At 36.3% G+C, this 11,658-nt stretch overlaps 1 protein-coding gene across 2 annotated transcripts; it reads right to left on the bottom strand.

Moving 5' to 3' along the window:
* Positions 1 to 265: 265 nt before the first annotated feature.
* On the bottom strand, positions 266 to 10,853 carry LOC132613633 (pentatricopeptide repeat-containing protein At5g04810, chloroplastic). 2 transcript variants are annotated; one of them, XM_060327741.1, is made up of 10 exons: positions 9,930 to 10,853; positions 7,581 to 7,700; positions 6,720 to 6,860; positions 5,406 to 5,492; positions 5,032 to 5,185; positions 4,525 to 4,584; positions 3,041 to 3,469; positions 2,456 to 2,751; positions 1,651 to 1,780; positions 266 to 1,009 (listed from the first exon to the last, which is right to left on the bottom strand). In XM_060327741.1, exons 1-10 carry the CDS (start codon positions 10,817 to 10,819, stop codon positions 488 to 490), a joined length of 2,829 nt encoding a protein of 942 aa, XP_060183724.1. In that variant the 5' UTR covers positions 10,820 to 10,853; the 3' UTR covers positions 266 to 487. The 2 variants fall into 2 exon arrangements, with proteins under 2 accessions (XP_060183724.1, XP_060183725.1); XM_060327742.1 differs by having other exon boundaries at positions 7,581 to 7,708; positions 9,947 to 10,853.
* Positions 10,854 to 11,658: the final 805 nt, after the last annotated feature.

Here is an 11,658-nt window from a genome sequence, read left to right as displayed (position 1 = left end):
TGGCCTTAATGGCTACATTACCATAATTCCGCATTCATGATATAATAATAATAATATTTTCAGACTTATGATTATTGAACTCCATGTTTTCACAATTCATGCATGTTTACTTTATATTCCGCATCAGTTCATGTCCCATGTAGACTCAGCAAGTCATGTGGTTCGCTCGGTCACATGCAGCAAGACACCGAGTGTCGTGTTACGCCCAGGCCATGGTTCGGGGCATGACAGTTAGCTTGCTCAAAATGACAATGTACATTTCAGGTGAAGAATAATGAACTCTGTTAGCTACAATTTCTCCAAGATATCTGGAGGGAAACAAAATTATATTTACTTGTGTCACAACAAGGATAGATTGAATTTTGCATATATTGACATGAACTAAGCGTCAAAATTTCATCTATATCTAAGACCTCTTTTCTGTATTTTCTACACAAATAGCTCAACCTAATACATCTAAACAGATGGATAGAGCGCTAACTTCTAATTACATCTCAGGGGCGTTTGTATCATCGTCACTGTCAATATCACTGTCGTTCTCAAAGAAAGGACCATCGTTGTAATCACCGTTGTCTAACCCTTCATTATTCCCAGTTTCATTTGAAGCTGCATTAAGATTTCTGTAGGAATTCCAATCAGGAGGAAATGTCTTCTGAAGTGCTTCTGTTAAATCACCTCCGGTCCTCTCAATCTTCTGCAAGCATCGGGACCAATGAACTGCAGTTCCCATATCAACAGTCAATCCGGACACCACCATCTCTTCACAAACGTGGTGGATCCCCGCTATAATGTAATATTCGGCAACCGTGGCCCTTGACAACAGTGACGTCATTAAACAATGATATACGGCTTTGTCCGGCTCCAAACCAGATTGCTTCATCTCTTCAAAGCATTTTAAAGCCTTTTCAGGAAGTGAAGCCCGTGCCCAACCGTGTATGAGAGTGGTGTAAGTTTTAACATTTGGTTTAACCCCAACCCTTTTCATCTCTAGAATTGTGTTTGTCGCTTTCTGAAATGAAACAAATATGGATTAATAGTCATTTGGATATTTGGAAAAATAAAAGAACACACATTCTTTTGCCAAGAAAAGGTACCATTAAGCAGAGCATATGATACGACTCAAGGCAACTAAACCCAAACTCTGACTAACGTCTGATGCAAATATATATAGCACAAATTTTTTTATATACATAAGAGGAGCCTAATAAGGTCTTTCACTGCAAAGGACAGCGTCCAAAAATAAGGAAATAAGTTAAGCCGGTGACATCCAAGAATTTCAATGTCTAAATCGAGGTATCAAATGGTAAAGCTTATCTGATTTTATTTATTTTAGAATTTTTTTCTCAAATAAATCATGAATTTTTAAGCATTATTAGAACCACGAAGTTGGTAACTTAACGCCTACATTGGCTCAAACATATTTCAGATAGTACTCAAAAAGTTCCAGAATGTTTATAGAAAGTGCTTGCAAAGGCCAAAAGGTATAATGCAAATCATTACTAAATTTTAGTAGTCTTTAAATGTCAAATGTTACCCACCTCAATTGCATAGAACAGTACACAAAGCAACAAATGAGATCAACATATCCATGTGTAGGCGTTGAAACAAAAGTGAATTAGCAACATAAGAGTTGTATATAGATATGCATACCTGCATGTCTCCAGCTTTACAACAAGCATTTACAAAAGAAGTATAGGTATGGATGTCAGGTTGAACCCCGTCTTGTCTCATTTGTTGCATCAGGTCAGCAGCCTCCCAAACATCACCTCTTCGAGCCCATCTGCGCGGAGAAGAAAAATATAGCAAATATGAGGGATACAGTATAAAAGGATAGCCATAGAGGCAAAATACCATCAAATAGAAAGGGGTATATCCGTTAAAGGCAATGTGCTAATCAGCATTTAGTTCCTTCCTCCACTTCCCCCACGGTCCAAAGTCAGATGCAAGTAGGAGTGGCAAACAGGCGGGTAGGATCGGATATGGGAGGGTCGAAAACTAGTTAAACAAAAACGGTTTAAAATATTCGACCTGCCCATATCTACCACGGATAAAAATGGGTTAACTGATGGATAATATCCATTTTTTTTTTTTTTTTTGAGAATGGTTAAGGATAATATCCATATTTGATTCATCTTATCCATGGTTTCAAGAATAGTCAGGTGAGAACACAAGCTAAAAGCCAAAATAAGCTTCGACTCCCTAAAAGAAAGAACTCGTGAAAAATAACAAGCAGACAAATGGGAATTGATAATATGGATATCCATACTATCCATCTTTTCGTGGAAAATATGGGCAATATCCATATTTGATCTAATGTAACATGGTCAGTTCCAACCCATATTTAATGGGTCGGATTGGATGGTTACTTGTTTTTAACCATTTTGCCAGCCCTAGATGCTATGATGCTGCAAAACAGTTTGCAAGCAGATACCAACCAAATATGTAGAGGCCATACCCGTCAATTAATATGTTGTACACATAGGTGTTCCTCGGGATGTTTTTGGCACTCATTTCTTTTGTAACTGCCAAAGCACTTTGCATCCTGCCTGATTTACAACATGCCTTGAGTAATGCCTCATATGTATATATGTCAAGTTCCAGACCCTCATCTTTAATTCTTGAAAAATATTCAAACGCTTTTCCTGTATCACCAAGAGATGCATAACCATCCATAATGCTTGTATACGTACGTTCATTTGGCCTAATTCCTGCAAGCAACATCTCATCTAAAACATCCACAGCTTTCTCCATCTGCATCAATTTAAATATAAAAGCAAACAAATGAAAAGGGTCTACTGAAGGAAGTTAAATAGACCTTACTATTTTCAAAGATGGAATTAAAATTTTGCATTTAGTGGTTCATAATTGGTGATTTAAGCAGTTATTAAAATAAATCAATTATGTATACAAATCTCTGGAATCTATCAGTCAGTACACAGTCCGTGTCCAATACTCTTTATAGCAATGGACAAGTAACACAAATATGTCCTCATTTTTAAGCTTGTTTAAATGCAAACCAGGTTCTGGAATTTAGGTTTACCTGACGCTTCTCAACAAGGCCAAGAATTAATGCATTGAAAGTCTGAACAGTTGGGATGCACCCACTCCTCCTCATCATATCAAAGATGTCAAGTGCTTTTCTTATTTCTCCAGCTTTAGCAAAGGCATGTATAATTGGCATAAAGGTTCGCGAAGTAGGTCTTTGCCTCTCCTTTTTCATTTCCTCAACTATACGTACAGCACGATCCATGTTACCCATGCCACAAAATGCTCTGATAATGTTATTATAAAGGACCACATCTGGCTTCAAACCATCCGTTATCACATCCTCAAAAACTGCAAAAGCATTTGCCCAATCTTTTAAATTAATGAATCCGTTGATCAACATGGAATATGTCTTCATGTTATGCTTTATGCCGGCCAACTTCATCATTTGACTGACCTCAAAAGCTTTGGAAACTTTACCAATCTGCAAGGGTTTATCAATTTACAAATTTCAAATGAATTACCTCATTGTGTGACAACACATCAGCAATTTCAATATATTGTAATAAGCAGGGGCAGATGCAACCTTTTGATACTGGGTTCATCCAAACACAATATTTTCGATGTGGAGCATAGATATGTGTATATATATATATATATATATATATATATATATATATATATATATATATATATATATATATATATATATATATATATATATGTGAAATCCACTAAAATTTCAACAAGCACCAGATCTAAGCCCGTAATTTTTATTTTTTTTTGTATAATGAGTTCAACCTTAAAAGACCGGACCATCAAGTTTCAATTCCTACATCCGCCTCTGGTAATTAACTACTAGAAGTCCAGGTCCAAAAGTGCTAAATTTTTCATATTGCAGAATACCATAGCTTTAGACCATGGAAATAGTAAAAATTTTGCCGATAAGTGGGAATAATAAATGATTTAGGATACCACTTTTGACTGTTACCAGACGTTTTTCGTCTTTACTTACAGTTAAAACCAGGAAAGCTGTAAAAGTCAGAGCATGCAATAACCTCATAATTAAGAATATCTAGATAGCAGATAACACATGTTCATCTATGACGTGAACAATGTTGAAGACTGGTACTTCTTGATTTGCAATAAAAAGGGACGGGAGAATACAGCTAATATGACCAAGCAATTCAATTTAGTAAAATAACGCTGACTTGATGCACGACTCTAGTCTCTGGCACCTTATGGGAACTTGGTTGTTATAAAATTGCTAGACTCATTGGTTCAAGAATTTCACAAGCTAAGTCAACCATATTGTTGAAACTTTTGGTTTTGAGGAGGCAGACTCTGGGGCCCTAAGTTGGAGACCATGGTGACTCACAGTAGAACTAAATTATCCTTTTTGCCCATTGCTACTATTTACATGAACTCTGTTGCAAGTATTGAACCAAGAATGACTTGCAAAAAATACACACGAAGACAAAATCAGCATGATAAGAAATGAAAGTTACAAGTAAACTAGCAACAATGACAATAAGCCACCTTGATATAAAGATTCATTAAGCATCCGTAGCTGACAACTGAAGGTGTAAATCCACACTCCTGCAAGAGAAATTATATTACCACATTAGATAAGTCAGCATGCAAAATAAAGTTTCAGAGCACGCAAAGCTGTCCACTGACCATTGCAAGGTTTCTAATCAGAAGTAACTATTTCATATTCAAACCACTGTCAGAAAGGTTTTACTTCTTTCTCCTTTTAAAGCATTGTTCAGAAAAGCACTTCTTCCAAAAAAAAAAAACAAGGCACTAATATTTTCTCCTTCTGTATGAAGAGTTTGCTTCTCTTACTGAAGTTCCAAATAATTCTTATTTCCGTCTCTTAATATAGTACCTATGATAGAGCGTATAATGTATGAGGAAAACCCATACTAAACAGTGACATCATGCATTCAGTTTGTAGATTGACAATTTTTCATAAGATTAGTATTGAACAAGCATAAGTTATAATTTTTATTCATCTATGCAGTTATACTGAATAATATTTACCTTAAGTCTATCAAATACAATGAGACATTTGTCCTCATTTCCTATCGAAGTATAACCATCCATCATGATATGATAGATATCAATTGGAGCATCAATACCCTCTTCTTCCATCTCCCTAATTAACTCTTCAGCTCGGTCCATATTGCATCTTTGGCTGTCAGTTCATTGAAAAACCAAAGAAATGACATTAACTTGCAATGATATCCAAGAAACATGCATGAAATATCAGGAAGGCTGAAGAAAGTAGAATTTCAGTGAACAATGGGAATTAGAAAAATGGCTTGCAAGTTCAAAGTTGCATGCATAATATAAGACCATAGCGAACACCAAGTCAAAATTGAAAAGCGGAAAGGCTAAAATCAAAGGAAACATACCAGTTAGCATAGATAATGCTGCCATATATAATAGCATTTAAAGTCGGATGCCTCTCTTTAGCCTCCTTAAACCATTGCTCTGCAGCTCTTCCACAAAACGAAAGAGAAATGATAGATTAGGAACAAGATGCTCACCAAGTAGCCCAAATAAAAGTTGAGATAACTAGTTTCTCCGAAAAATCTTGATAGCACAAAACTAGCTTTAGTGTGAAGACACTGTTTTAGGTACCATGTGATGGCCTCATATCAGATATATTACTCCAGAATTTAATCGAGACGATATTGTGGCAAAAAGTAACTGTGTACCATCAGTTTCAGATATTTCATGAGCTACCAATACAATAGCAAGCACTCTTCAGCTTGAGACAGGATAATTATATTCCCACAGTGTAAGGCGTTGAGAAAGGGCGAAAACATAAGGGGTTGTGTTGGCTTAGCCAATATAACACTTGAAATTGTGTACTGACAATTAGAAAATAGATACGTATGATCAGTGAAATTCAAAATCATGTCAAACAATCAAATTCAAATCCTTTTAACACAGAGTGCTACGTGATATGCTATTAACTATTTAGCACAGAAAATTGAAATATGTAAATTAGTATATTAGCTACAAGTTGACATTTGAAAATTCAACACATCCTATCATTGTAGTTGAGAATGATTTGCCCAAAGTTTGAGGTCAGGATTACTCGACATATTAATTATTATATACACATTATATAAAACCTAGAAATAAGTTATATATTTCTATATTCCAGCAAAAAACTCAGTAATACAATTATGCACAGTTAATATATCCACACTTACAATTCAGTTAATAAAACTGTTTACTGACGTAAGATTGAACTTTTAACTTCTCTAATCTTTTTTTTTTTTTTTTTTTTTTTTTGATGACAAGGGAACCCGCAGCCGCCTTTGGGTGCGCAAACCCCGCTCCTGTGCAATAGCCCGCAAACCACACAGGAGAGATAAGCCGCACTAGGCAAGCCATGTGCGACGAGCTCAATCCAGAAGGCAAATCCCCTACTTTCGTAGGCAGGGGGTTTCGAACCTGAGACCTCCATTATGAAAGCCCTATGCTCAACCAACTAAGCCACCCTTGCGGGTAACTTCCCTTCAGTTTTTAGTTTTACATTTCCAAGGTCATGTACTAAACCAAGATGAGAGCAACACTTTCAAACAACACAAACTTAAAAAAAAAAAATCCTTGGAAACATGAAATCAAATATTGACATAGACAAAAGCTTTAAAAGAAGAGATAACAGATACAGCGCTGAGTGAACAACAATTAAAGGTGGGTGGAATCCTCACTCAATATTTCCCAGTTTAGCAAATCCATCAACAAGGATGCTGTGAGTCACCAGACTCATTTCAATTCCTTCTTCTTTCATTCTCCTCACACAAGATAGTGCTTCTTCCATGTCTCTAGCTACTGCATAAGCATGGATGAGGCTGCAATAGAATACAGAGAAAATGGTAAAATTAGAACTTTTTTAGCAACGAACTTGAAGCACAGTGACTTAAGTTGTAAAAGTTTCCCAGATGCTTTAGTCATACTAAGAGAATAAGCATAAGAGTTTTGAGTATTTACTGAATTAATATTTCCAACCTATGCATTGAATTTTTTTGCTTTTTTTAGTAAGAGAGAGAGAAGAAAAACGAAGGAGAGCAAACTATAAACTTGATAAAGGAATTAAGGAACTCATCTTCAAACCTTGGGAAAAGAGAAAATCCCAGCAAGAATAATGTTAAAACTACTAATGAGAATAATCGATAATCAATTAAAAAAAAATTGAAATAAGTGTTTAAACAGTTGTTTGTAACTCCTAATCTAGACGAGATTCTTGATAAAGGTAACACTACTATTCTAGGCGTGATTCCAAAAAGAATATGCAACATTAGGAAAAAAAAAAACTAAAAAGAGCAGAACGTAGAAAAGGCTAGACAGTTATTGATCAATCGTATTTCACCAGGATCATGTCACTAGTCCTAATCAATAGATAAAAAGAGGAAGAGGCAAATGAGTGCTGGCTTCACTTTAGGAAAAGAATATCAAAACTGAATGGTCCAATATATCTGCTCACAAGTGTTGACAAGGATTAATTATCCGATAACACTTTTCCTAATAAAGGACTTATTGAAACTGAAGCAACAATTGGGCAGGGGACTTACTTGGTATATACATGAACTGTTGGCTCTATCCCTCGAGCACGCATCTTTTCAAAGGTTTCACGTGCACGATGCATGTCACCACGCCGTCCATAATAGTTCACCATTAAACCAAACTCTTTCCTGGATGGCTACAAAAAGAAGGTATCACTTCCTCTGAAAGAATATGATCAAGTGCTCAGCAGAAGCATGTTGTACTTTACCCACTTTGAGTATAAAGTAGCTAATTACCTGTCAACCGAAGTAAAATCCAGTGTTTCATAGAGTAGAAACTTATGAGACTCAAACAAATATAGATTAAAAAGGAAAAAAAGATGCTTGTCATTTGACAGTCACATTGAAGACCGAAGATAAGTAATAAAAAGAGCAAGTGGATATAATCACAACTTGCATTAATCGTGAAATCATTTTTTTATTTAACTCTGCCCACCAAGGCTAGGACGGATGGGAAGAAATCACCTAGTGTTTTTTTGTCTCTGCTAGGATGTGAACCTCAGACCTCATTTCTTAACCCACTTCATGACCACTAGGCCACACCCTTGGGTGCAGAGAAATCATATTTTTGGTGATATTAAAACCTCTATCCAAATATATTTAATACGCTTTCTGCAATGGGGGTCCATTAGCCACCATTCTACTAATTATATTATTCCGTACAACATCCAAAAGTTTTAAGAATCTAAATCCATTTACATACAATGGCTTGGAGGGAGTATCATTAGGATGGACAAGCTACGACATCGACGTAAACATTAATTGAAAATCCATCGAAGTGGCTCAATGGCACTACGTCTACAAGTATATGTCTTAGGATTAACGGAATCCTTCAAGTGTAATAAATCTGACATCAAGCTTCTTATAAGATCTTCACGTAAACCAGTCTCTATGATCAAACTTAATAGACCCTTTTTTTACCTACTAACCATGCCTTTAAAAGAGAGACGTACAGTCTTTGACGATCAAACTTGAATGCGTGTTACGGGAGAAAAAGAAACGTGGTAAAGCATATGGGTTGAGAGAAGAAATCTGTATAAATGTCAATGAATGTATAACTGGTTAGTTCTCCATCAGTCACAAATTGTCTGTCCCCTATGGTTTTTCACATAGTTTAATAAGAGAGTAGGCCATGACACAATGCTACACTTACACAACAAAACAATGCAACAGCCAATGATCTTGTAAAAGGAGTAATGAAAGAAGAATTCATTTTACGAAAAGTCACACCATTTTAGGCAACCCAGGAAAGGAAAAGGGACACATAATGCAGGACATTAGCTGTAAGTAATAAGTTTAAATGGAGTATGACATCTTCCATAAGTATCTGGGATATATGGGTATGTTTCTAGAGCTAACAAGAAACAACACTGAGAATTCTTTCAAGAGACAACTGCAAACTAAGGTACATAATTAAACTTTTATAAATGCTTATCTCAGCAAGTAAGTGTTTGGGAACTCATATGAAATTATGTAACCGGTACTCTTGGACTTGCTTTTGAACCAAATGAAGTACTCTCTCGGTCCCAATTTATGTGGCACTGTTTGACTGGCATGAAATTTAAGAAGGAAAAGATTTTTGAAACGGGTGGTCTATAACAAGCCCCGGACATTTGTGTGGCTATAGGTTATCTCATTAAGGGTAAAATGAGGATTTTAAAGTTAAATTGTTTCTAAATATAGAAAGGTGACATTCTTTTTGGGACGGACAAAAAAGAAAAGTGAATCACATAAACTGGGACAGAGGGAGTAGTGCTTATGAGCTAACAGATCACTTAGAAACTTTATATCACTATATAAACATTGTTCTGAACAACACCATATTACTGCATCCTTGTGTTACCAAAACAATATTGGGAAAACAAGTTGTACAACGCACTGATAAGCAATATACAGTAGAAGCTTGCACAGCACGAGCAATCAAAATGCATCGACAATCAAACATATTCCTTCATGTATCCAAAATCCTACTGAGAGAGAATTAATTCTCTTTGTTTTGCAGCCTAATAATGGTAGCATTATTGGCATATTAAGATTCAAAGTTATATTTTGGTCTAACCTCCAAGTCTCTTGGGCATAAAAATGCGTCAATCAACAAACTGTCTAAGGTGCAATAGAAAGAACCAAGTAAAAGACACTCGCTGCTTATGAAACATGTTCACAACCTACGTCACTTCTGTAGAATCTAGTTTATAGCTTTGCTAATACGACCAAGCCTGTCACATTCTCATTTGCAAAACACATTAGCAATACATATTTAACGCCAAAACTGTTGCTATAAGAACTAAATCATATACTCTTACTGAATTACACTTACAAGGTCCTAAGAGCAATGCAAGAAAAGTAAATTTGAGGTACCTCAGTAAGCATAATACCTTCTTGATTCTATCGAATGCTTGCACGACGGCCTGCCAATTATCCGGCTGCGTATCTAAAACCTTCCTAAAATCATTTCTTGACCCTTCCCTTTCCTCATGCCACTTAGACCTATACTCCACATCATCTTCCCCTTCAACCCACCTTTTCCTTTCCTCGGTTTTCGCTTTCATTCTCCTCCCATCATCCAACTTAACAGTCAATACTCTCCCATGAAATTCAACCCCATCAAACTCAACAGCCTTCATTGCTGCCTTTTCAGCAGTTGAACCCCCATATATCACAAACCCAAACCCCTTATTCATTTCAGTCTCATGATGACCCTTTATTAAAATTACATTCTTGATTGGCCCAAATTGTCTAAAGAACTCACCAAGCTCCTTTTTTTTAACCCATAATGGTAAATTTCCAATAAAGATCTTTCCTTTTTCCCTAAACTCACTACTCTTTTGCATTTCCTCAACATCTAAGTTATCCAAATCACTCTCACTTTCTTCTAATGGTGGTGAGAGTTTGTTAGTGAGGCTTTGTGGGGGTGGTGGTGAGGTGGCAGGAGGGGAATTAAGGAGAAGTTTTAAGGGGTTTTTAGTGAATTTAAGATTCTGAGATTGAGGGGTATTAAGGGGTTTCTTGGTGGTGGAAGGAGGGGTATTAAGGAGCTGTTTTAAGGGGTTTTTGGTAAATTCAAGATTGGGTCGCCTGAGGCTGGTGGAGGTGGTGGGTTTTTCTTGGGAGTCAGATGAGGAAGTCTTGAGGGAGACAACTGTGGTGGTGGGATGGTGTTTTAAGGTAAGGATGGAAGTGGTGAAGTGTGGTGGAGATGGAGAGTAGTGTGAGGTGGAAGAGAGGGAGAAGATAACACTAGTGTCCATTTATCATCTAACTCCACTAGGGGAGTGAACAGCACTTGAAGACTTAAGAGAGTTCATAATGCTAACATCCTATTCCTCTCTGGTGCTTCAGGGGTAGTTTTGGTAATTTATTTGCCTAACTTAACGACCAAAGAACTCAAAACTTTTTTTTTTTAATTAGGTCCGGCTAATTCGAAATCGCATCGTGCAAGACCTGTTAAAGACGGAAGCGTTCTTTTCCAGAATTTTTTTTCATACTCAGGCTCTCAAAACTTTTCACGGGTCATAACCATCCCACCATAATCGTTGGTGACAAACTCAAACTTAATCGATTCCAAATTTAAACCACAAAAAGTGTGACATAGAGATAAGTATCTTTTCATCCTTAACGAAAAGTCCGAAAAGTCTTTCGAGCTATGATAATAGAATCGCCTTTGATACACCGTGCTTTGCCCCAAAACTGAAACTTTTCGATTCAAATTCTTATTAGTTGGGTCCTTAAAGAGTTTTGAATATCATATAAAAAATAAAGGCTTAATGCATATACAGCCCTTTAAACTTGTCATTTTTTTTTTTACTTTGTCACAACTAAGTGTTGTTCCTATTGAACTCTTGAACTCGTCCTCAAGTGTGTCTATCAAACCCCCTATGATTTTCCACTGCCAGCTTAATTAAGAGCTACCCTTTTTTGCCCTCTCACTTGCTGCTAATATTAACTAAAAGATGACATAATTAAATTAGAATATACATTAGCATGTTGCTACATTGAAGATGGAATACTACGTAAGTCAAATTGTGTTTGATAGACACATTTGAGGATGAGTTCAAGGATTCAATGGGAATAACACTTAGTTCAGGTG

This window comes from Lycium barbarum, chromosome 10 (assembly GCF_019175385.1).
Source record: "Lycium barbarum isolate Lr01 chromosome 10, ASM1917538v2, whole genome shotgun sequence".
In the NCBI taxonomy this organism is placed as follows: domain Eukaryota; kingdom Viridiplantae; phylum Streptophyta; class Magnoliopsida; order Solanales; family Solanaceae; genus Lycium; species Lycium barbarum.
The sequence above is the reverse complement of the archived record's forward strand: the minus strand, read 5'-3'. Positions and strand labels throughout refer to the sequence as shown.

Excerpts from the sequence above, each read along its gene's own strand:
- LOC132613633 (XM_060327741.1), bottom strand. The coding sequence starts at position 10,819 with ATGGACACTAGTGTTATCTTCTCCCTCTCTTCCACCTCACACTACTCT. Across the intron at positions 6,861-7,580 it reads ACAGTTCATGTATATACCAA|CCTCATCCATGCTTATGCAG; the intron begins GTAAGTCCCCTG and ends ATTCTATTGCAG. Across the intron at positions 4,585-5,031 it reads TTGTATTTGATAGACTTAAG|GAGTGTGGATTTACACCTTC; the intron begins GTAAATATTATT and ends TTTCTCTTGCAG.